At 49.9% G+C, this 26,453-nt stretch overlaps 1 protein-coding gene across 1 annotated transcript in view; it reads left to right on the top strand.

The window, feature by feature from the left end:
• Positions 1-26,433, top strand: part of ITGB5 (integrin subunit beta 5) — a 47,451-nt gene extending 21,018 nt beyond the window's left edge. Inside the window, 10 exon segments of the mRNA XM_083154270.1 lie at positions 4,616-4,711; positions 4,790-4,879; positions 7,337-7,471; positions 10,345-10,777; positions 20,163-20,385; positions 20,775-20,875; positions 22,950-23,069; positions 24,589-24,755; positions 25,406-25,465; positions 25,468-26,433. Coding sequence (XP_083010396.1) covers positions 4,616-4,711; positions 4,790-4,879; positions 7,337-7,471; positions 10,345-10,777; positions 20,163-20,385; positions 20,775-20,875; positions 22,950-23,069; positions 24,589-24,755; positions 25,406-25,465; positions 25,468-25,545 — 1,503 coding nt within the window. The 3' untranslated portion in view covers positions 25,546-26,433.
• The last annotated feature ends 20 nt before the right edge of the window (positions 26,434-26,453 follow it).

Genomic DNA, 26,453 nt, shown 5'->3' with positions numbered 1-26,453 from the left:
GCTGCTATTAGGGACCGTGTGCTACTCCGGTGTCTGGGAGTGACTGTATTCCCCTGACTGATCCTTGTACAGCCGCTGCTATTAGGGACCGTGTGCTACTCCTGTGTCTGGGAGTAACTGTATTCCCCTGACTGCTCCTTGTACAGCCGCTGCTATTAGGGACCGTGTGCTACTCCTGTGTCTGGGAGTAACTGTATTCCCCTGACTGCTCCTTGTACAGCCGCTGCTATTAGGGAACGTGTGCTACTCCGGTGTCTGGGAGTAACTGTATTCCCCTGACTGCTCCTTGTACAGCCGCTGCTATTAGGGACCGTGTGCTACTCCTGTGCCTGGGAGTAACTATATTCCCCTGACTGCTCCTTGTACAGCCGCTGCTATTAGGGACCGTGTGCTACTCCTGTGTCTGGGAGTAACTGTATTCCCCTGACTGCTCCTTGTACAGCCGCTGCTATTAGGGAACGTGTGCTACTCCGGTGTCTGGGAGTAACTATATTCCCCTGACTGCTCCTTGTACAGCCGCTGCTATTAGGGACCGTGTGCTACTCCTGTGCCTGGGAGTAACTATATTCCCCTGACTGCTCCTTGTACAGCCGCTGCTATTAGGGACCGTGTGCTACTCCTGTGTCTGGGAGTAACTGTATTCCCCTGACTGCTCCTTGTACAGCCGCTGCTATTAGGGAACGTGTGCTACTCCTGTGTCCGGGAGTAACTGTATTCCCTTGAGTGCTCCTTGTACAGCCGCTGCTATTAGGGACCGTGTGCTACTCCTGTGCCTGGGAGTAACTATATTCCCCTGACTGCTCCTTGTACAGCCGCTGCTATTAGGGACCGTGTGCTACTCCTGTGTCTGGGAGTAACTGTATTCCCCTGACTGATCCTTGTACAGCCGCTGCTATTAGGGACCGTGTGCTACTCCTGTGTCTGGGAGTGACTGTATTCCCCTGAGTGCTCCTTGTACAGCCGCTGCTATTAGGGACCGTGTGCTACTCCTGTGTCCGGGAGTAACTATATCCCCCTGACTGCTCCTTGTACAGCCGCTGCTATTCAGGACCGTGTGCTACTCCTGTGTCTGGGAGTGACTGTATTCCCCTGACTGCTCCTTGTACAGCCGCTGCTATTAGGGACTGTGTGCTACTCCTGTGTCTGGGAGTAACTGTATTCCCCTGACTGATCCTTGTACAGCCGCTGCTATTAGGGACCGTGTGCTACTCCGGTGTCTGGGAGTAACTGTATTCCCCTGACTGCTCCTTGTACAGCCGCTGCTATTAGGGAACGTGTGCTACTCCTGTGTCTGGGAGTGACTGTATTCCCCTGAGTGCTCCTTGTACAGCCGCCGCTATTAGGGACCGTGTGCTACTCCTGTGTCCGGGAGTAACTGTATTCCCCTGACTGATCCTTGTACAGCCGCTGCTATTAGGGACCGTGTGCTACTCCGGTGTCTGGGAGTAACTGTATTCCCCTGACTGCTCCTTGTACAGCCGCTGCTATTAGGGACCGTGTGCTACTCCGGTGTCTGGGAGTAACTGTATTCCCCTGACTGCTCCTTGTACAGCCGCTGCTATTAGGGACCGTGTGCTACTCCTGTGTCCGGGAGTAACTATATCCCCCTGACTGCTCCTTGTACAGCCGCTGCTATTAGGGACCGTGTGCTACTCCTGTGTCTGGGAGTATCTAAATTCCCCTGACTGCTCCTTGTACAGCCGCTGCTATTAGGGACCGTGTGCTACTCCTGTGTCTGGGAGTAACTGTATTCCCCTGACTGATCCTTGTACAGCTGCTGCTATTAGGGACCGTGTGCTACTCCTGTGTCTGGGAGTAACTGTATTCCCCTGAGTGCTCCTTGTACAGCCGCTGCTATTAGGGACCGTGTGCTACTCCTGTGTCTGGGAGTGACTGTATTCCCCTGAGTGCTCCTTGTACAGCCGCTGCTATTAGGGACCGTGTGCTACTCCTGTGTCCGGGAGTAACTATATCCCCCTGACTGCTCCTTGTACAGCCGCTGCTATTAGGGACCGTGTGCTACTCCTGTGTCTGGGAGTAACTATATTCCACTGGATGCTCCTTGTACAGCCGCTGCTATTAGGGAACGTGTGCTACTCCTGTGTCTGGGAGTATCTATATTCCCCTGAGTGCTCCTTGTACAGCCGCTGCTATTAGGGACCATGTGCTACTCCGGTGTCTGGGAGTGACTGTATTCCCCTGACTGATCCTTGTACAGCCGCTGCTATTAGGGACCGTGTTCTACTCCTGTGTCCGGGAGTAACTATATCCCCCAGACTGCTCCTTGTACAGCCGCTGCTATTAGGGAACGTGTGCTACCCTTGTGTCTGGGAGTATCTATATTCCCCTGAGTGCTCCTTGTACAGCCGCTGCTATTAGGGACCGTGTGCTACTCCTGTGTCTGGGAGTAACTGTATTCCCCTGACTGCTCCTTGTACAGCCGCTGCTATTAGGGACCGTGTGCTACTCCGGTGTCTGGGAGTAACTGTATTCCCCTGACTGCTCCTTGTACAGCCGCTGCTATTAGGGACCGTGTGCTACTAGTGTGTCTGGGAGTGACTGTATTCCCCTGAGTGCTCCTTGTACAGCCGCTGCTATTAGGGACCGTGTGCTACTCCTGTGTCTGGGAGTGACTGTATTCCCCTGACTGCTCCTTGTACAGCCGCTGCTATTAGGGACCGTGTGCTACTCCTGTGTCTGGGAGTAACTGTATTCCCCTGAGTGCTCCTTGTACAGCCGCTGCTATTAGAGACCGTGTGCTACTCCGGTGTCTGGGAGTAACTGTATTCCCCTGACTGCTCCTTGTACAGCCGCTGCTATTAGGGACCGTGTGCTACTCCTGTGTCTGGGAGTAACTGTATTCCCCTGACTGCTCCTTGTACAGCCGCTGCTATTAGGGACCGTGTGCTACTCTGGTGCCTGGGAGTAACTGTATTCCCCTGACTGCTCCTTGTACAGCCGCTGCTATTAGGGACCATGTGCTACTCCTGTGTCTGGGAGTGACTGTATTCCCCTGACTGCTCCTTGTACAGCCGCTGCTATTAGGGACCGTGTGCTACTCCTGTGTCTGGGAGTGACTGTATTCCCCTGACTGCTCCTTGTACAGCCGCTGCTATTAGGGACCGTGTGCTACTCCTGTGTCTGGGAGTGACTGTATTCCCCTGACTGCTCCTTGTACAGCCGCTGCTATTAGGGACCGTGTGCTACTCCTGTGTCTGGGAGTAACTGTATTCCCCTGAGTGCTCCTTGTACAGCCGCCGCTATTAGGGGCCGTGTGCTACTCCGGTGTCTGGGAGTGACTGTATTCCCCTGAGTGCTCCTTGTACAGCCGCTGCTATTAGGGACCGTGTGCTACTCCTGTGTCTGGGAGTGACTGTATTCCCCTGAGTGCTCCTTGTACAGCCGCTGCTATTAGGGGCCGTGTGCTACTCCGGTGTCTGGGAGTGACTGTATTCCCCTGACTGCTCCTTGTACAGCCACCGCTATTAGGGGCCGTGTGCTAATCCGGTGTCTGGGAGTGACTGTATTCCCCTTAGTGCTCCTTGTACAGCCGCTGCTATTAGGGACCGTGTGCTACTCCTGTGTCTGGGAGTGACTGTATTCCCCTGAGTGCTCCTTGTACAGCCGCCGCTATTAGGGGCCGTGTGCTACTCCGGTGTCTGGGAGTGACTGTATTCCCCTGAGTGCTCCTTGTACAGCCGTTGCTATTAGAGACCGTTTCCCCAGAGAACAGAGTGGGTTATACCATGATATAAACATCCGGAGTATATCTGATATTTTGTTTTTGTCGTCCAGTAAATAAACTTTGAATAATAACATTTGGAAGTTGGGGGCAGTGTGTTGTCTGTTTAGCATCAGACAGGGGTCACATTCCCGCTGAGCTGGGGGGGTCTGTGCTCTGTGGGGACACGCAGAGCATGTGTTAGTTATACAGGAAGCCTCTCTGGGCTGTCACATCGCTGCACTGGCTGCGAACTGTGAAGCTATGTAACTGCCTCGCTGCACTGGAGGAAAGGTTTCCCTGTCAGTGTGCTCTGATTATCTGCCCAACATAATATAATGGTGTAAGTGCGGAGAGGCTCGTACCCGCTGCTCGTCCGATGAATGTAGCGCATTGCCCACGATGTGTTGTAGCGAGCGTCAGATCGGATTGTGAGGTCCACCTGCGCGCTGCCTGCGGGGGCTGATGTTGCACCTGGGTGGGCAAATTCACATACCGCCCAGCTGTGTTGCCAGAACTGCGCGATCAGGCAGCCAATCAGGAAGTGTATATGTTTGCTTAAATCTGAATACATGTTTCGCAATCGCATTGAAAACCTGCTCAATTCTGCTTTTTTCATATTCATTCGGTCGAAATTGCATCGAAATTGGGTGAATTGAGCCCAAATCGTTCTGGTGTGTACCCAGCATTACTGGTGCTTTGTGTTTATCACATCACTGAAAGTATCGGGTGTTGGGGATAAGTGTTATCAGCATTTGGGGTGTTGGGGATGAGTCTTAGTAGCAGTTGGGGTGTTTGGGATGAGTGTTATCAGCATTTGGGGTGTTGGGGATGAGCTGTGGGGTTCAGGTTGGAGACTCCTGATGTTTGACCCACTGTCCTCTGTCTTCCCAGGATTACCCGTCCCTCGCTCTGCTGGGGGAGAAGCTGTCGGAGAACAACATCAATCTGATATTCGCGGTGACCAAGGACCATTACATGCTCTACAAGGTGTGTTCTCGGGGCCCATGGAGTGTAATCCGCGGGGGGGCACAGATATAAAAGCGCTTCTTCTCTCTTTCCATGCAGAATTTCACAGGACTGATTCCCGGCACCACGGTGGAGATTCTGGACGAGAGCTCCCAAAATATCATCCAGCTCATTGTGCACGCTTATAATGTAAGTGCCGCTTTCTTGTTACCTGTTCCCTGTGTATCGGTTCGGTTTTCCTGCCTGGTGTGCCCGTCCCGCTGCTGCGAGTGTCCAGATAGACCAGTTCCGATGCAGGCATGTGACTGGCCCTGACAATTAGACCGTTGCTTTCTGTGTCCGGGTATTTGTTTGGCTCTCCCTGTCCCTCTCCCCCTTTGTATCACCGTCTGCACACTCTACCTGTCCTGCACAGTGTTCCGGAGTGACTGATGTCTGGACACCTTCCCGCAGAAGGCGGCTGTTCCCCCAACTGTCAGGGGCTCTGTGATTTTAAGCCACGGGGACAGATGTTAATAGTCCAACCTCAAAAATGTCCTGTTGCATCTACCTAAATCCCTGCTACTGTATCTGTCCATTATTAGAACAAGACCTACAGTCATCATGGTGGAAATCTCCTGTTTGTACATCACTGTGTACAGGGGGGAGTGTATCAAGCCTTGGGGAGAGATAAAGAGGAGACTTTTCCCAAAGCAACCAAATAAGCTCCGAGCTGTCTTTTTATAGACTGCTAGATGAGTGTCAGAAGCTGATTGGTTGCTTTGGCAGTTTGGCAGCCGCTCCACTTTATCGCCCCCCTCCAAGGCTTGATACATTTCCCCCTAAGTCTTACATGTCCTCTGTGAGAACAGTGGTGATGGCACAATAGGGATGTAATGGCACAAGATGCAGAACAATCTGGAATTGTTACAGTGATCTGGGTGTTCTACAGAGGAGGGACTTGTCCATGGAGCTGACGATTGTTTTATAGCAGGGCTGGGCAATTGCGGCCCTCCAGATGTTGATGAACTACACATCCCAGCATGCCTTGCATCAGTTTCAGCATGGCCACATAGAAAAACTAATGCAAAGCATCCTGGGATGTGTAGTTCATCAACATCTGGAGGGCAGCAATTGCCCAGCCCTGTTTTATAGGGGTTTCTCCCTTTTCTTGCAGCCTCCATAGGAATAGGTGATTATGTGATGTATATCCGGTATCAGTGTCTGTATACTGTCAGCTCCGTGCTCTGGCCCTAGTGTCTGGTATACATGTATTATACCGCTCTCTGGCTGGTGTACGGGAATGACCTGGAGCTGACACCTGATACTCTGATTTCTGGGCCTGGTGCAGTCTGCACCGGCCCTGTTGCAGCACGTTCAGCAGAGGATGTGTCAGGAAAGATGTCTTTGATTCCACATTGTTCCCCAGCAGGATTTTCCCCTGCGGCTCTCCCCGTATCACACAATTAGCTGCCTCTCCAGCTCCAATAATCGTCTTACAATGACAATTAAGCCTCGTATAGACGTTCTCTTTATATGGATAGAAAATCCGTTGTTTGTTCTGATCCTGACGTCCCGCTGCCCATCTGTTCTGGGATTGAGCGATCCACCCTGATAGACAGCTGCAGACAACGTCGTTGGCATCTCGTGCGGGAGGTAGGACGTACGGGGCCTATGTACTAAGCTTAAGATAAAGGGCCTGATTCAGAGCTGCACAGCGAACAGGTAATTTATACATTTGCCGAAGCGGTTCACTCCCGGGGTTTGCACAGACACGCAAACTCCAAACATCAGGGAAGGGGCAGAATGCGATTTTTTTTTAACACTACCTATAACATGGCAGTTAGGGGCTGGTACTTTTATCTCTGCCTATCTTCTCTCTTTCCAAGACTTAGTACGTAGACCCCCCAGGTGTGTTACCTTGTCGTCGCCCAGCTCAGAACAAGAAGTCGGCCCCGTTGGGTTGGTCCCATATGTTCATCGGAAGAAGTATCGCCCTCCTAAGCCGTAGCTGACTACTCTCCCGCACCGTAAGGTGACCTGGCCCATGCGGCCATCTCAGGTCTGGTCATTAGATCACCAGTCCGCAGGTTTTTCTCTATATTAAAGCCTTTATCATGGGGCTCACTATAGATTGTCCAATGGACCACGCAAAGTGCAGTCTGGGTAATTCTGTATCACAGGTTGGGAGATGGCTGGGGGTCTGGCAGCACCCTCCTTTCAGTCTCAGGGAAAGGGATAAAGTATTGCCCAATTAGTTCCTAACGGCCATGTTACAGGCTGGGGGGCAGATTTATTAAGCTTGGTGAAGTGATAAAGTGCTTGGTACCTTTTATAACCGGTCAGCCCCTAACTGTCAAGTTACAGGTGGGATTTAAAAATTGTCAGTTAGCATTGGTCGGTGTTAAAGTGCCAGCCACATTATCACTTCACTGAGCTTAATAAATCTACCCGTGTTTGGAAAAATGGCAGTTGGGAGCTGGTTGTCTCTCCCCTTTATCTCTCTCCGAAGCCTAGCGCATCTATCCCAGGATGTCGGCAGTGTTTTCTGTGATTGTTTATCCTTCATGTCTCATCCTCAGCAGTGTGATCCGAGGCGTCTCGGAATTCCTGGAATGTTCCTTCATTATGTGATGTTTTGATTTTCTCCTTGTTGATGTCTCGCAGAATATTCGCTCCAAGGTTGAGCTGACGGATTCCGATACCCCCGATGACCTCGGCCTCAGCTTTTCCGCCACGTGTCAGGACGGGCTGTCTTATCCCGGCGTGAAGAAATGCAGGGAGCTGATGATCGGGGACACGGTAAGTGGCCGCTGGGGATTGCGGTGTCACAAGTGGGGACAGTTCAGGGTCAGATCAGAGTCTTGTGAATAAGCTTGGAGAATGTTCGGCTTGGTGCTGCGCCGCTGTCTGGGAATAGGACATTACTGCGCCCTGACACCGGTGAGCTGCGTTCTAATCCTGCAGCTGTGAATTACCAGCACTCTATATAATAATATTATCATTACATTTTATTCCTAAGGCACCACAAGGGGTTGGCAGCGGCGTACAGAGGGCACACATTAGAACAATACAGGATGCACAAGACTAAACATAACAGTAACCGAAGATCAACAGCAAATATAAAACAAAAATAATATAATCGGACGTACAGGCCGCAGGCGCGCCCGGCTCCGCAGAGCCTCCCTGCACTACAGCGCACAGCATACAGCGTGACCATACACCACGGCAAGCTAACACCGATGCAGACCTTAACCATACAATATGGTACCATAATAATGTGCTCTGCTCCTGCAGAACCTGTCTGTACTAAACATGGCCCACAGATAGAACTTACTCTGCAGCCACAGAGTCTGGCAGAACAGTACACAGCCCTTAGATAGAACTTGCTCTGTAGCCACAGAACCTGACAGAACGTTACACAGTTCTCAGATAGAACTTGCTCTGCAGCCACAGAGTCTGGCAGAACAGTACACAGCCCTCAGAACTTGCTCTGCAGCCACAGAACATGACAGAACGTTACACAGCCCTTGGATATAGCTTGCTTTTCATCTACAGAACGTAACAATGACTAAAAGTGCCATGATAGACAAAGTGCTCTGCAGTTGCACAACCTGACTGTACAGAACACGGCCCTTGGATATAATCTGCTCTGCTGCTCGTATCCCTCCGGCTCTGCTGACTCAGCGGATGTGTCATCACTAGTTATTAAAAGGATTTCACTCTCTGCCAAGTTTGTGTGAGGACCCATCCCAGAGCCAGGGCTGCGGATAGCAGCATGTCCCATACACAGTGCTACAATAACATGCAGCGCGCCGCCCTGTACTGTACGCCGCCACATTCAGCCCTCTGCTGGTCCAGCCATTATACACAGGGCTACAATAACATGCAGCGCGCCGCCCTGTACTGTACGCCGCCACATTCAGCCCTCTGCTGGTCCAGCCATTATACACAGGGCTACAATAACATGCAGCGCGCCGCCCTGTACTGTACACCGCCACGTTCAGCCCTCTGCCGGTCCAGCCATTATACACAGTGCTACAATAACATGCAGCGCGCCGCCCTGTGCTCTGCGCACAACACGTTCAGCCCTAAGCTGGTCCAGCCATTATACACAGGACTACAATAACATGCAGCGGGCCGCCCTGTACTGTACACCGCCACGTTCAGCCCTCTGCTGGTCCAGCCATTATACACAGTGCTACAATAACATGCAGCGCGCCGCCCTGTACTGTACGCCGCCACGTTCAGCCCTCTGCTGGTCCAGCCATTATACACAGTGCTACAATAACATGCAGCGCGCCGCCCTGTGCTCTGTGCACAACACGTTCTGCCCTCTGCTGGTCCGGCCATTATACACAGGGCTACAATAACATGCAGCGTGCCGCCCTGTACTGTACTCCGCCACGTTCAGACCTCTGCTGGTCCAACCATTATACACAGGGCTACAGTAACATGCAGCGCGCCGCCCTGTACTGTACGCCGCCACGTTCAGGCCTCTGCTGGTCCAGCCATTATACACAGGGCTACAGTAACATGCAGCGCGCCGCCCTGTACTGTACGCCGCCACGTTCAGGCCTCTGCTGGTCCAGCCATTATACACAGGGCTACAATAACATGCAGCGCACCGCCCTGTACTGTACACCGCCACGTTCAGCCCTCTGCTGGTCCATCCATTATACACAGGGCTACAATAACATGCAGCGCGCCGCCCTGTACTGTACGCCGCCACATTCAGCCCTCTGCTGGTCCATCCATTATACACAGGGCTACAATAACATGCAGCGCGCCGCCCTGTACTGTACGCCGCCACGTTCAGGCCTCTGCTGGTCCAGCCATTATACACAGGGCTACAATAACATGCAGTGCGCCGCCCTGTACTGTACGCCGCCACGTTCAGCCCTCTGCTGGTCCATCCATTATACACAGGGCTACAATAACATGCAGCGCGCCGCCCTGTACTGTACGCCGCCACGTTCAGGCCTCTGCTGGTCCAGCCATTATACACAGGGCTACAATAACATGCAGTGCGCCGCCCTGTACTGTACGCCGCCACGTTCAGCCCTCTGCTGGTCCGGCCATTATACACAGGACTACAATAACATGCAGCGCGCCGCCCTGTGCTCAGCACACAACACGTTCAGCCCTCTGCTGGTCCAGCTATTCTACACAGAGCAATGAAAGGGTCTTTTCTGTGATTTCACCGGAACCCAATGTGACACTGTGATGTCACTGAGACTAACACCCCGCCCCCATTCCTGTGTTACACCTACTCCACGTGTCACTGCAGAGAATGGGGCGCAGTAATGTCACTGACTTGGAGAAGCCGCAGCACTGACACCTCCCAGGAGTGTAGGCTGCCTGAGGGGGAGGGGGTACAATATATGTGAAGAACCCTTCCCACCATCCCTGCTTTAACCTTGTAGGAGGACTTACTCTTTTTCCTGACTATGATCTAGGCCAGTGATGGCTAACTTTGACACTCCAGCTGTTGTTGAACTACACATCCCAGCATGCCCTGCATCAGTTTTACTATTCAGCCATGCTAAAACTGATGCAGGGCATGCTGGGATGTGTAGTTCAGCAACAACTGGAGCGTCAAGGTTAGCCATCACTAATCTCGGCCTCTCCAGGGTCCACCACTATAATATTCCCCATCTTCCTCTACTCTCCAGGTGTCATTTGAGGTCTCAGCCGAGGCGAGGAGCTGCCCCCCACCAGGCACCAAGCACACCTTTACCATCAAACCAGTGGGTTTTCGGGACACCCTCGAGGTGACGGTGGCTTACAGCTGTAGCTGCGGCTGCTCCCATCAGGCGGAAACAGGCAGCGGGAAATGCAGCGGGAATGGCACCTACACCTGTGGCGTGTGCGACTGTGACTCCGGCTTCCTGGGGGCGAAGTGCGAGTGCGGCGAGGAGGACGACAGCAGCGACCTGTCCCTCAACACCTGCCGGGAATCTGAGAGCCACACCGTGTGCAACGGGCGGGGGCGGTGCATCTGCGGCCTGTGCGAGTGCTACGAGAGCGAGTTCGGACGCATCAGCGGCTCGTACTGCCAGTGTGACGACTTCTCCTGCGCCAGGTTCAGGGGCATCTTGTGCTCAGGTGAGTGGCTGAGAAACCCAAGCAAACCACCAAACACAAATTCGGATCTCACAGAAATGCATAAATGGGGGGGACTGGAAATCTGGGATAATAAGCCGTCCGAGTGGGGCACCTGCCGCCAACGAGACCTACTAATAATCAGAATTGTTCTACTCATCCGCACACGGGTGGAGAGGACAGAGCAATATTTTCACCACCAGCTGCCTTCTCCCGCGTCCAAGCCCCCAGGACCTGTAGAGGAGGAGGAGGGGGGTGGGTTGGAGAGATTCCCCCCCATGACCTATTTAGCCTTCTAGGGGCTCTATCTTGTCTTGTTTTCCTCTGCACGCACCGTTTGTGTATTAGAATGGAATACAGCCCTTTGTCCTGCTGGCCGCTCGTCCTGATTGGTTACTTTATGGCCCAGTATAAATCCATCAGTTTAATATTCCGCCGCAGTGGTTTATTGCCTCTCCCGCCAGTGTTGTGACATATGGCGTTATCTCATTGCCAGAATGTACATGGTAACTGTAATTCTGGTTATAATCCCGGGATCGCGGCTGTCCCCTTTTAAGGGTATTTGATGGTATTTAGAAGCTGAACATGGACGCCTATTACAATGTTACAATTCGCACTCAATTGCTACATATTCATTTTTAATGTTATTATAGATCTTATTAAGTGCACGGTCATTGGCCTATCATGTGAGCATGGTGGTATGTTGGCTGGGATGGGTCTGGCTGTGTCTCGTGTAAACTGCCCCCAGCTACCCCCCTTCCTCCCCCTTCTCCTGGCTCCGAGAGGCTGCTTCTATAATTATATTGTACATTTCCGGAGCAGTGACATTGCTGCGTTCTATAAAATATGAGCGGGTATCGATCCCCTGACGATTAATGGCTAGTTACAAAGTCCCACTATAAATGTATTATCTGACTGTGACGGTGTCCCGCTGTTAATGTCGTGGGTACGGGCAGATTCGTGTTGGTGGTGAAGATGTTAATGTTACGTGCCCAGAGGGGTGGGGGGGGGGGGGTGCAGTAATTAAACTGGGTCATACTATTGACTAGTGCTGTAAGGGAAGTGCGAGAGATCAGTCGGCCGTAATGGAGAAAACCGCCAGGTTGTAAGGATTAGGTTACAGGCTCCTTGCAATAACTTAGAGACCTCTGTCTAAAAAAGTTAGGGCTCGTGGGGGACCGTGCCCCCGTTCTAATTTCTCCAAAAACTTCTGAATTATGGGAATCCGTACATTATAGGATGTATGCAGTGTTTTATATTTATTGAGGAGGTGTCTGATTTTATTTAGTAAGAAGGTGAATGTTCACACACACACAAAAGTGTCCCATCTCCCAGAATCCTCTTGGCTTTGCTTGCGGTATCCCATGAGCCTCTTTCAGAGGTTGTATCAGAACCCGGGTGGATTCGGGGATGGCCGCTTTACCTACAGCTGCTGAGCCTTTGTACGCAGCAACTGTGCTAAAATATGTAACAGCCGCAGGAGGTGTCTGTAGTGCGTAAGAAGCCCACTGCCGGCTTCTGCGGTCCGCTGCTGTGTCCGTGTGTGCAGCATCGGATCACCTGTGTGCATTGGTCATCTGAGTAACCCTCGGTATGGCTGGGAAATGCACATTACCGGGGCCAGAGACGCGCATGGCGGAACAAGCTCTGCAAACGGGCATTGCAGATATAATAACCACATATCAAGTTTCCGTACAGGGCTGAAAAAGGCACTGAGGGCATCAGGTGGTAAATTCAGGTTCATGGGAGGTAATAGGTAGAGAAATGCTCAAAGAGAACTGCAGAGATCCGTCTCACTGGGCAGATCTTCAGTTACCGACTATGAATCCCGCAAGGGAACCAGCCAAAACTGCTGAGTTGGATCTGCCCCGAATGCTGACTTCACCATTCCCATTGGCATGATTATGAGTGGGTGACCGGGAACAAGATGGCATCCGATGTTCCTGTGTCAGCCGCTGGTAAGTTGGAGCTTTGGAATGTTTCCTCCTGGAAGTGCTGACGTTGGGAAAGATACGTCTGTGGCTTTGGCCCTGTCTGGCCGGGAGATGGATCTTCGCCAGGAGTCGCTGTAATTATGCGGCAAACATCAGGATCTTGTTCGATGACTAAAAATAGAGGAAAGAAAACATTTTGGTTTTTTTGTCGGCGTTAAACCGGCCGCTCCTTCTGGGAAATAAACGTAAGGTTCTGTGTCAGCTGTCAACTGTTTACTCGAGTTCCTTTCTCTGCGTGTAATATTTTGGCTGGATCAGCCGCGGGGCCAAGAGCCGGTCATCGTGGCTGAGCAGCCTCGCAGAGCTAGCGGAATCTGGTCATCCCAGTCATCATATGAGTAGATAGCACCAGATATTTACAGAAAGTGGTCACTGGAATTTCCCAGGCCAAGTGCACCAGGTCCTGTTAGACTCGGCTTTGCTGACAATGTGGCTTAGTCTTTATTTGGTATCAGTCGCTTGTATATCTGTGCGACTGAGTTTCCGAATCGGCTTACGAAGTGCTACGATGCTGTTCCTTTTGTCCATGCCAAGTTCCATTGTGTGTTGCATACAGACTCAGTCACACACGGATATACATTACTCAGCAGTCCCCTGGTTCTTGCCAAGTTGCACGCAACCTGGCGGCTCACATCCACCAGCATCTCGCTCTGCATGGCGGATTACAGCTAGATGTATACGCAGGACACATCTGTGTGTCTTCATAAAGTTTGAAGCCATTAAGGGGCCATGAGCTGGTCTGCATCTAGTACGGGTCTCCCTTGTAGCCAGATCCAGCTGCATTTTCTAAGAATATGACCTAGTTGTGCCGTCACCAGCCTTCCGCCTCAGCGCAGTGAGCGGTGTTGCAATAGCCAAGGTCGTTCCTGAGAAGTTGGCGCAAGATATTGGGAAATGGTGACTGTTAGTGAGATTTTGGGAATTTCCATCCCTAAAGCTGCAGCGTGCGCTTCTTCTGGAATTCTGCAGTAAGAATCACAACAAAGGTTATAAGGGCGTACAACCGGCACCGGGAGGAAATCCTGGCGGGTCAGAAAACCGACCAGAGGAATCCCGACGGATTCCGGTATTTTCACCCTAGCCCTAACTCTAACCCTAACCTCCGCCTCCTGCTGCCAAATCCTAACTATCCCCATACTCTCCCTGGTGGGTTGACGGTCCAAATGATCGACGCAATATGGTCAAAAAGTACGTTATAAGCAAAATGTCAACATGAATTTATTGGGGGTTTTTACCCAATTTTTGGGACTTTTTTGTACTGTACCGTCCACCTGGATTGTTAACGTGAGGTGCGCTAAGCACAGCAGGACGAAGCATGGTAAGCGAACGTAGCACAATAGTCCACTAGTTGTCAACATTGACACGCACGAAAAATGTCAAAAAGTCATGTTGACTTATAGTTTGTGTCAACCTTTTGTCTCTGTTGACTTAGACATTGTCGATTGTAATATACCCCCCACAACAGCCTGACCCAGATACATACAGCCAGTAGTCCACGCTGTACAAATAGGACCCAGTGTCATCATACAATGGTAAATTGGTAACCATCCTCTGGTCCGGAGGTGAATGACAAACCAAAGACACAAGCTGGGAAAATGTACACCGTGAATCCAGAACATTACATATGCTTATATCAAATGATTCATCATCGGTTTTTCCCAAGGCGTCGATGTGACGGGATCAGGTTGGTGTTAGATTACTACCACTAAATTTGGTGTTGCAGATCATTACCCCCCCCCCCCCTCCCCCAGCTCAGAGAGATGTAGAGTTTATGTATAAACATGTGTTAGACCGCGGACAGCGTTTACACCAGACGGTTCCTGTCCCGTCTCTATATTGTGGTTCTAGATAATTTTGTGGTTATGTAATCCGTGGCTATTGGACAATTTGCAAATGAACCACAGCTGTGTTAAGCACCTAATTGTATATGAAGCTATAGCTTGTTCCGCCCACGGAAACGGGAGGGTCTGATGCAAAATCCTGCCCCGATCCAAGGCTGCTCCTTTATATCACTATCAGCATAAAGCTACAGAATTGTGTTGTGAGGAGAATAGAAATGACGGTATAAGTACGTATGATATATGGCGGCCAGTTGGCTGCTGGTCATCATGATGATGGGCCTATTTATATATGGCCCCGGCAATGTGTGAATCTGTGGAATGATCGCTAGTGACTGGTCAATCCAAGTATACAGAGGGCAGGAACAGAATTTCCCATAATACTCCTGTAATCGGAGGTGTCACTATGGTGGATGCAGGTATTGTCAAAATGCCGGCTCCTCAGTAGTGAGAGGAGCCAGGTGCTGCTCTGTGAAGTTCTACTGCAGCACCTGGCTCCTATCTCAGAGGAAGAGCCGGCAGTGCAGACCGTAGTCTCCGGGGTCACCTCAACATCTGCGGCAGGAATGCTGGGTACGCCCCTGGAGTGATGCAGTCAGGCTTTCCTGCAAAGCCACGCAGGAATTTGCAGTAGTGCTTGCCAATAAGTCAGTGGTCAGGAAACGGGTAAATTACCCCAGATTGGGTAAAACTTTAATTCCTGGAGGTAATGGGGCATGCATATGAATCTATATACACGCCCGGCTGTGTCTCAGCAGTGCGACCGTCCATTATCAGTCATTTAATTTCATTGCTATAGAATCTATATATAGATTGTCCTGGGCCCCGCCTCCAAGTCCGCCCGCTTATATTATATTTTGGGGTAAAAGATAAAGTTCCCTGACTCTGCACTAAGTCAACTGAAGACTACAGCCACTTCCTGTATCATATAAGACAGGCATGTCCAAACTATGGCCCTCCAGCTGTTATGAAACTACAAGTCCCAGCATGCCTTGCCACAGTTTTGCTATTAGGGAATGCTAAAACTGTGGCAAGGCATGCTGGGATGTGTAGTTGCACAACAGCTGGAGGGCCGCAGTTTGGACACTCCTGATTTAAAAGAGAATAATTTTAAATCCACCAACATCCCAGCAGGGGAAATATTCCTCACAACTTTCTTCAACTTTAAAGAACTTTGTTGTTCCGACTTTGGGGAAAAATTGACTAAGAGGAGATCTCTATTTCTCATGGGATGTTGCTATGGGCAACCAATCAGAATTTACTACTTATTTATTTAGCACCTTCTAGAAGATAATAGATAGTATCTGAACTCCCATTTTAGTAAATTCCGCCCTTTGTGTGATGTATCTGGGATAAGCGCTTTCTATCCATTCTGTCATCTCTGACAATGGCTGTGCTGAAGAGCTTACAGCTTGGGGGGGTCAAGCCCCCACAGGGGCCGCTAATTGCTGCTGGCATCTAAAGCAGCTGGAGGTAATAGTGACAGAAAGGGGGGTGCAGCGGTTCCAATGCAGAGGGTCCCATCAGGGGGCTGTAATAGGAGAGGGGCCTGTTCAGGTGACACATATGTTTCTTCCCTAAATGTCCAACCTTTTTTCTGGTGATGCCCCCTGCATCGGATGAGTGTGGCGGGTAAAGCTTATGGGCACTGGGCGCCTCTATGCTGCAGTGTTTGGGCCTGGGAGAAGTTTATACCAGGAGCTGAGGTGGGGCTGGTGTGAGGCCTGAGTGGGATCCCCCTGCCCAGACACCACACGTTTCCCCCCTCCGTGTCCCGCATGCTGATTTCTGACTGAAGAACATGGAAAGAATGAGGAGGCCGAGGGGAGGATTCGGGCCTTGGTAAAGGGGAATACAAGCAGAATAATAATGAGACCAGGAGGGGGGTAGAGGCCTGCGATGCATTGATTCCCCCCCATCAGAAGGGTTAATCCTACAAATCCCAGTCAGGTGCTGGGGGGCGGCTTTCTGTCGTCTCAGGCTGTGCTAGCAAATAACTGGTTGCTATGGGAAACTTCTCCACTTTATCTCTCTAAGATTTGGTGCATCTCCCCCTAAGTCTTCCACTATTTATAGCTGCTTTCTGTGGAGTTTGGGAAGTCCCCAGAACACTCCTGTCAGGAAGGATGATGTCTGCGGGGAGCCGGGAGTTTATTTTCCTAAGTTTCTGGCCGTGGATGAGGTGCCTGGTTCTGGAAATACTAACACTACAGGCCGCGTCTGACAGAGAGGGTGCGCTGCCTTGTGGCTGGCGTCTGGGACCCTTAAAGGCGCAGCACACCCAGAAATGGGCTTGTTATACAAACTAGTGTTTACCACAGGGAGGAGGGAAGATAAACTACATTTACTCTGCCACAAACCTTCATTTCTCATGATAGAGAGATCAGGCCAACCTGTGGGCCTCTAGCTGTTGTGAAACTACAAGTCCCAGCATGCCAGAGGTTTAGTTTTCCTTAATTGCAAAACTGGCAGAGCATGCTGGGACCTGTAGTTTCACAACAGCTGGAGAGTTGCAGGTTGGCCAGGCCTGGTATACAACGACTGCTGCACTTTGGCCATCGGGACACCAAATCCTTTCTAATACGCTTTTAACCAGGTTTTTTCCATTGACCGGAGTCCTGTGTATGGGCCTAATTCAGACCTGATTGCAGGACAAATTTGTTCTCAAAATGGGTAAAACCGTGCTGCACTGCAAAAATTTGTTAAATTCCGGTGGGGTGTGTTTAAACTGAAATCTCTCTCTCTGCACATGTTACATCTGCCCCACCTGCAGTGCAGCATGGTTTTTCTCTCAATTTGAGTACAATTTTGCCCTGCTATCAAGTCCGAATTAAGCCCAATGTCGGAGATGGTCTACACAGGTTGTCCGTCCTATGACCCTGCAACCAGCCAGGGTTATTCCGTAACTAGTAACCCGGGTCAATGCCCTGGCTCCGGTCTGAAAGGTATGACCTGGGTCTGGATGACGTACTCTCCAAATGCCCATGGTTAGCTGGAAGTCCCAGGTCTGATGTGAAGGGTTAATCATGTGTCAATGAGGACAAGTACAGCTGCTCAAATGCAGGCGGTCACAACTTTTTGGGGTCTGGTTCAGAAAACGTCTGTGCTCCTGAATGCATGAAATAAGGGTCCTGGGTTGCTTCCTTCTAGGGCCATCCTGAGCAACCAGGTTACTCCGATTGTATGCCACCAGCAGGTAGAATATGGGCGTCTCTATACAACTCTTGGGATTTCTCCCAGTCACTGTGTACAAATTTGCAGTAACGAATGCATATGTATACCTCTATGAATCAGAAACAGAGCTCAGAGAGGTGATCCAAAGCCTCACTGCTCACTATAGCACGTGATTGCCATAGTTTTCAAGATCATAACTCACTAGTTCCTATATGACCTGACCACTGGCAGTGACCACAAAATATTTATATTACAGACATAGGACCTCACACCCCAATAGGCCCTGGACAGGGGCATAATATTATATTACATTACAGTGCTGTCTGTGGTTGTTCTAGAGGAGCCTGAGATGTTTTCTGTGCAATGTGTGAGTGCACGATATGTGCTGGGGAAGATGTGTGTGCATTGGAGTGGGGCCTTGGTGAGTGCACGGCATGGAGTGTGTAGAAGTGCATGAAGTAGAGTGGTGAGTATGTGAGTGTACAGGTGTGGGTATGCACAGCTTGCAGTGGAGCGAGTGCACGGCTTGGGGTGTGTTTGGTCTCCTATTGTTGCTCGGCTGTGTACACAATGTACAGAAGTCACAGAGGGTCACATACTGTTGTGTAGTGTTTGCAAAAGGATAGGAAGCAGGTTATTGCTAATCTTCTATATGTACACAGTGTCACTATGATAAGCAGCCCTGCAGGGGCCTCGTAGCACCAGTAAGTGCGTCCTCCTCTGAATCAGGCCCAGTGAGACTGTACTGCATTCCCACGGGGTTCCTGCTGTTTATACTCCCCCGTCCCCCCAGGATTATTTCCCAGAGCCGGGGTACGGAGCTCATGGCTGCGCAGTGTTACCACACAAGTGACCTTATTTATCTCAGTCAGGGTCCGGACCAGCCTCAGCATCACATAAAGCGGTTCTCCCGGGCGACGATCCGGCCGAGACCCTCATCTGCTTTCAAGGGAGCCAGTGCTGCAAACATCCCAGGCTAAACAAGCACAGGAGGCCGCGTCCTCCAGAAAGCCGTTTTTAACAACTTTTAACCTGCTTCCAGGATCAAGCTATACCAACGAGGCACAACTAGGACAACTATGGACACACAGCTACAACAGGTCATTTGACCTATCAGTGACTATATACACTATGTGGAAGAAAGTCATTGGACACCCTGGTTTAACGCTGAAATAATGGAATCTTCCTGACAACGTGAATATGGCCTCTTCCTACATGTATAAATATGGAAGCGAGCGTCGTAGCAGCTCATTTATACACATACACGAATGTGTAGTGCCAACAGTAACATTTGGAGGTGGAGGCATCATGTTCTGGGGTTGTTTCTGCTGGCATGGCGTGGGCCCACTCGTACAGGTGCATAGGAACATGACATCGGCGACCTACCGAGATATTCTGGATAACTCCATGTTACCTATGTTGTGGCGTTTCTTTGGGAACGACAATTGTGTGTTCCAGGATGACAATGCGACGCGTCATGTTTCGAGGGCTACAATGGAGTGGTATGATTAAAATCGCATCACCCGACTAGCGTGGCCTGCGCAAAGCCCTGATTTGAACCCCATAGAGCATCTGTTGCGGTCGCCTCGCCCTTCTACACTACCTCAGTTGGTGACTGTACTGCAGGAGGAATGGCACAATATCCCACTATGTGTGCTACACCAACTTGTGGAAAGTTTACCACGACGAGTAGGTGTGTTATTTCTGCAAAAGGTGGACATACCCCCTATTGATTGTAAATAACGCATGGTTTCCGCTGATATGTGGTGTCCAATGACTTTCTTCCATATAGTGTATGTATGTATGTATGTATGTATGTATATAATGGTACTCCGGCAAGCGCGGGGGGGGGGGACTCGGCGGTCTTCAATATCAGTAAATCACAGCCAAGAGACAGTAATGCAAACGATCACCACTTCAGCAATATTTTTAACCATTTTATTTGTAATTAAAATTGTCTTATATCAGGGTTGCCGACTTTCAAATGCTCCTCTCCGGGAGAAGCCCGGAGAAGAGACTTTCATTACCCATTTGGGGGCGGGGCTTGACTGTGATGTCATGACTGTGACGCCCATTACGAGAAATAGTCTAATTCACTGATCTCCATGGAGGGGGCGGGGCTAAAATGACACGAGTGTGTAATTTTAGCTCCACCCCCTCCTCTGAGACCCGCGGATTGCGGCATTTAAATGCCGCGATCGGGGGGCTCAGTGGGGGTCCCCCTGATTCTGGGAGGGTTGCCCATATATATATATATATATTTAATAAGGTTTTCACTTACTCATTGTCACCAACCCACGTAGCGCAGTTATACCCCCTCTGTGTTACCCTGCTGCCGATGGTGTTGGACACTGACTGATGGGAAACCGTTGCATTTTGCAGGTCGTGGAGAATGTGACTGCGGCGAATGCAAATGCCACGCTGGGTACATCGGGGACAACTGTAATTGCACCACAGAGACCAGCAGCTGCGTGTCCAGGGACGGGCAGATGTGCAGCGGACGGGGCACCTGTGTCTGCGGCCGCTGCCAGTGTACGGAGCCAGGAGCGTTTGGGGAGACCTGCGAGAAGTGCCCCACATGCCCGGACGCCTGTGTGACCAAAAGGTAATATGATGCCAGTGTAACTACCGGGCGGGGGCACAATCTGGGCTTCATTCCCTGGAATGTGCCCGTACAGAACCGGTATTGGTAGGTTACCTGGATGTCCGGTCCGGATCTGCCCTGTGCAGTGCTCAGTAACAGGGGTATCCTATGGTCAGTCTTATTCCCCTGGTACAGAACAATGTGCGATTGGCTTAGAGATGACAAAGGGGAGGCGGCCTTAGGTTGTAGAGTTTATAATCTATAGCTTTTAAAAAAAACTTGTCCACTTTACTGCTGTGTATATGGGATCCGGTGATTTCTGGGAGCGGAGTCCGGGTCCGGTGTTTGGGTGTAATACGGAGATGGTAACGTCCTAATGATAACATGCTGACACCTACTGTACATTGCAGGGACTGCATCGAGTGCCGCCTGTACCAGACCGGGCGCCATGCCGATAACAAGACCTGCCATATGCTGTGCAAGGATGAGATCCTCACCGTGGAGGTGCTCGGTGAGTTGTCCATATTCCCAAATCCCCTGGGAGTATCGCCGACATGGCCCACCTGTTGTGTGTCGGTACCTAGTGACGACACCTAGTTGGCAGCATTAAAGTTGCCGCAACGTTTTTCTCTCGCTGCTTGGTGCTGGCACCAGTGGCAATCAGGGCATCGGATACTTGTAGCCAACCTCTAATCTAGTCATTTTTATGATTGTGAAGGGATGGCCATCAACACTTGTCATCGATGGTGATGGTGCAACCGATCATCGACGGTAGAATATGATGTGATGTATGACCATCAATGGTTTCGACTATCAATGTCCATACCTTTGATTTGACTGACTGGCCAATCAAAACCTTGGGGGTGGGGCTTTGCGGGTGTTGATGGCAAAGCATAACCAATTTGGTTATGCTTTGCCATCAATGGAGGAAAACCATCTGGTTCTTTCCCATCGATGGCAAAACTATTCTTTTTTTCTTTCTTTCTTTTTTTTTTTATTACGTTTTTTTTAATGAATTTTATAGAACATAAAATAAATATACAAACATCAAGAGAAAAAATAAACCATTGGATTGCATTGCTCGGGCTATAGCAATAGCTCAATAAATACGAGTACTAAGGATTAAATAACGGATACGTCAGGTAATTGAAGGCAGTCAAGTGTGTGAGGTCGGGGGTCGCACCTCAGGGACGCCAAACCTCACAGACCAGAGCAAATCCTCCGTCATGTGAGAGGGTAGAATTAACAACCGCAATCCACACAGCAGGAGATGGAGAGTCAGGGCCCAGGTACGGCCAATAGAAACCTGAGCCAGAGCAAGGAGATGCTTAACGTATAACCTAAGGCAGGCATGTCCAAACTGCGTCCCTCCAGCTGTTGGGAAACTACACATCCCAGCATGCCTTGCCAAAGTATTAGCATTCCCTAATCGCAAAACTGGCAAGGCATGATGGGACTTGTGGTTTAACAACAGCTGGAGGGCCATAGTTTGGACATGCCTGACCTAAGGTGAGTAGGAAGGGCCTCCTCCAACTCAAATACAAGGGGTCAGAGATGGCAAAAGTATTCTACATTGGCCAAAAACAATCGATGGTTTTGACTGAGTACCAAAGCCTCTGCCACAGCTTCCCAGATAGACGTAACCCTACTCCAGTCACCGGGTTTATAGAACGTGTGATTACCAGGAGCGTGAACCCGCCGCAGAGCCGAGACGCTGATCCTGACCGCCGGGCGTCACCGTTACAAGTATAAAGCCTCCCCCCTCATGTGCTGCAGACTGACCTATACGCAGCGTGACTGTGGTGGTCGGTGGTAACCCTTTTATTGCCCATGTTCTGTGCTGCATTCCCTGGCTCCCTTTCCTCTCTGCTCTGCATCCCAAGTTCAGCTGGTCCTAATCGACTCCATATGTACTGACAGGAAGTGCCTGGAATGTGCAGGACTCCCAGCATCCCCGTAGCGACGATCTGCGCTGATTATCTCGCTCCCCCCCCCCCCCCCCCCTACTTTCTCCTGGAATCCTCAGAGCTGTAAGGAAATCACTGAGATGTTTTGCTGATGTGTAGAGTTCAGCGCTCCCAGCTGGGTCGCTCTGTCACATGGGCCATAAACACAGATGATGGACACAACCTGTCTCTCACACACACACACACACACACACGCGCTCTCTGGAGGTACACACACACACACACACACACACACACGCTCTCTGGAGGTAGCCGGCTTGTGTGTGTGTTAAAATGCAGACTCGTACCGTGATATTTGAGGCATGAGGTGATTCGTACCTCATGCCTCCGTGGTTGTGCTTAGCTCCAATTGCTCTGATTGTAATGAAATTAAATAAATCATGACCAGAAAATGGCTGATAAGTTATCGTCCTCCAGCGGTGATCCGTCGGTCGTCTTCCTGGCCTCCCGTGTCCGAGGCCACCATTATGTGCCGCTCTCAGACCGCCGCACCTACGGGAGCAGCAGATCCCGCGTGATCTGTTCCCAGCGGGCGATTGGTCTTCCATGTGAACCCCGCTCCCCAATAATCCAGTAGTTTAAGCTTTCATTGAATGTACTTTGCTTTATGTCCCCCAGACACCGACAAACCGGGGGCCGTTCTGTGCGTCTACAAGATGGAGAACGAATGCGTCATGCGCTTCACCTACTCGGAGGAGGCCAATGGGAAATCCATTCTGGTTGTGCTTAAAGAGCCAGGTCAGTGAGTTGTGTCTGTGTGTATCTGATGTAGAAATGATGGTGGTGACCAGATAAGGACATCTTACGTGTATCATCATTACATAGCTGCAGCGATCGTTCAGTGATGTCTGCAATCTGTAAACCCCCCCCTAGTGACTAGTGCCCTACGGCAGCAATGTTACCTCTCTGCCACCACGTTACACAAGGCTGCTGCAAACTTCGGCCACTGGGGGTGCTGTTCTATTGCAGAATACCACTGAGATGTATTCTGCGGTGCACAGGACGGACTTTGTGTATAATGAAGGTTACCTAACCATGACAGCACTGGGAGTTCACCACTTTAGTGTATAGCTGGGTGTCTGGGTTTAATGATGTCGACCATTAAATGATTTCTCCTGCAGTGGCGGCATGTCTTCAGGGGCGGTCTTGTGACTCCACCAGCACTTATCTCTGTTCAGTGTCGGTGCTCCTGCCTCTTATCCATATATTTCTGTGCTCTCGCCTCTGATAGGCTGCTGTGTCTAGCAGGGGTCCCACCTCCTCCATCACAACTCTCCACTCACAGGCCCCCTGCACTGTTTGGTAGAGATCCAATCAGCTATCAACTGCCATGTTACAAAAATGTGTTATGTGTTTAAAAAAATGACAGGAGCTGATTGGCTGGTACATAACCTCCGCCTACTTTATCTCTTATGGGGGTGCATAACCCCATAATCCTGAACCAATCCTATAGATTGTAAGCTTGCAGCAGGGTCCTCTAACCTCCAAGTCTGTCTGTCGTTACCCAGTTTGTTTTATCACTGTCTACTATTGTAAAGCGCAACGGAATCTGCTGCGCTATATAAGACGCTGTAACGGAATCTGCTGCGCTATATAAGACGCTGTAACGGAATCTGCTGCGCTATATAAGACACTGTAACAGAATCTGCTGCGCTATATAAGACACTGTAACGGAATCTGCTGCGCTATATAAGATGCTGTAACGGAATCTGCTGCGCTATATAAGACGCTGTAACGGAATCTGCTGCGCTATATAAGACGCTGTAACGGAATCTGCTGCGCTATATAAGACGCTGTAACGGAATCTGCTGCGCTATATAAGACGCTGTAACGGAATCTGCTGCGCTACATAAGACGCTGTAACGGAATCTGCTGCGCTACATAAGACGCTGTAACGGAATCTGCTGCGCTATATAAGACGCTGTAACGGAATCTGCTGCGCTATATAAGACGCTGTAACGGAATCTGCTGCGCTATATAAGACGCTGTAACGGAATCTGCTGCTCTATATAAGAAACTGTAACAGAATCTGCTACGCTATATAAGACACTGTAAATAAATAAAGGGCGGCTCTCCAGAGTAAGTAGATAGAAAATCAAACAATGGTTCTATTCATTTATGAAAAAACCCTGTAATATCCTGTTAATCTATTACAAATGCTATTTCTCGCCTATAAACAGCCGGAGACTGCAGGCGTGCCTCAGTGTTTCAGCGCTGTGTCTTATTTTATCCTGAAATATCTCTCGTCCTTCTCCAGAATGTGGCAGTCCCACCGATACCAAGACTGTCCTCCTGGCTGTGGTGGGCAGTATCCTCCTTGTCGGCCTCGTCCTCCTGGCCGTCTGGAAGCTGCTCGTCACCATCCACGATCGTCGGGAGTTTGCAAAATTTCAAAGTGAGCGGTCCAGAGCGAAGTATGAAATGGTGAGTGACAGTAATCTGCGGGGGGGGGAGGTTTTTTATAAATGGCATTAAGCTGTGCCCACCATTGTGCCACAGGTATATGCAAGGAAGTTGCAATGTGTGTTTTATGTGGTTTGGGACGTACATGGCAACGTTACTTGGTGCTTTATTCCAATAATATCCCAGCTGTCTTTTAGCACTGATGTGATAGGCGCCATCGGTGGCCTAAGGACTATGGCTGAGGTACAGAACTGGAATTGCTCTATTACATTCGGGTGGGGCAAATGCTTGCGTAGTGGCCAATTGGTGGTTCTGGACCCATCCTTACGGCTCAATACGGGTTTGGCATATTTTGCATTTAACACCGTTAAAAATCATGAAAATAATCGCTTACTCAGGATCAATGATGTGTTCACATATGTAGTTGACGTGTTTGGGTTGGGCATGCACAGTCCAAAAAAAGTCACATGCGCAGTCAAAATCATTGACCGCCAACACCATAACTTTTGGATGTATAATTGGCACACCAGGCCTCCAACCTGTATCGGGCATTAAGATCGATCCTTTCGGTGCCTGCGCAGGACTGCATTGTAAAGCAGGTTGCGGAAGTGATGTTTGGAAGACCTAAGCAGCCTCGGTACTAATACTTGTTTTTGTTTGAATGATTGTAGGCATCGAACCCGCTGTACCGCCAGCCAATCTCCACCCACAGCGTCGATGAAGTGTACAGCATGATGAAGTGTACAGCATGATGGGAAAGTCCTACAACGGAACGTCGAATGGCTTCAGGCTTGTCGGGGATACTGAGTGAGAAGGCTCTCCAAGGGCTTGCGTTGCTCTAACCTACATTGGTGTATTTGGCGGTTTTGGGGGATGCTCATGCCGGGCTTATTTGCACATTTATACACTCCTGCTGGGCAATAACATGTTGTACAGCTTGGTCCCTGATTCTTGGACTTCCTTATGGATCTGCGTTGGCTGGTACTAGCGTCTTCAACCGGTGGAAAGAGGACTACCAATCCCAGAATCCTCTGCGGAAGAAGAATGTAAAGCGTAGGATCACGCCACCTAACTAGACCAAGGCCGCACTGATTTTAAGCACAACCGAATCTTTGAGACAATAGGCAAAAAGTGACATTTTTTTTTAGAGAAATAGTTTTATATTTTTATCTAGGACTCGGCTGGGGGCTACGCTCGTTAAATCAATGGATTCATGCAGAATTCAAGACAGTTTTTAAATTTTGGACGGTGACTATTTTTTTCTCTGGTCCTGGAAAACTCCATCGGGAGCGCACGGGGCGGCAGAACCTCAATTTCTGCTTCAGAAAAGTGGGAGAAACTTTGGGGAAAACTTGCACCATCGCCCGTTACACTATTTTTTTTCTTGAACTTGAAGTTATTGGGGTTTTTTAAATGAAATATTGAGTAGTGAAAGGATGAAATGTGAACGCATTTTTTTAATTCCAGGATCGTGTGTGATATAGAAGAGAGACCGTTTGGGAGAAGAGACGGTACAATTTTTGAAACTTCTTTGTTTTATTTTTTTAATTCCATGCCGTCCTGACTAACCCAGATATCCGAGGACCATCCTGGGTAGAAGCTGTAACCAATTTTAGTAAAAGGAAATATTTGGATAAAATGTATTTTGCTGCAATCATTGTAATAACAAGAAATTAATAAAAGGAAAATGGTCCCTTTTCTGAGCGGAGGCGTCTGTCG

This window comes from Crinia signifera, chromosome 7, assembly GCF_055691185.1.
Source record: "Crinia signifera chromosome 7, ASM5569118v1, whole genome shotgun sequence".
Classification (NCBI taxonomy): Eukaryota; Metazoa; Chordata; class Amphibia; order Anura; family Myobatrachidae; genus Crinia; species Crinia signifera.
The sequence above is the reverse complement of the archived record's forward strand: the minus strand, read 5'-3'. Positions and strand labels throughout refer to the sequence as shown.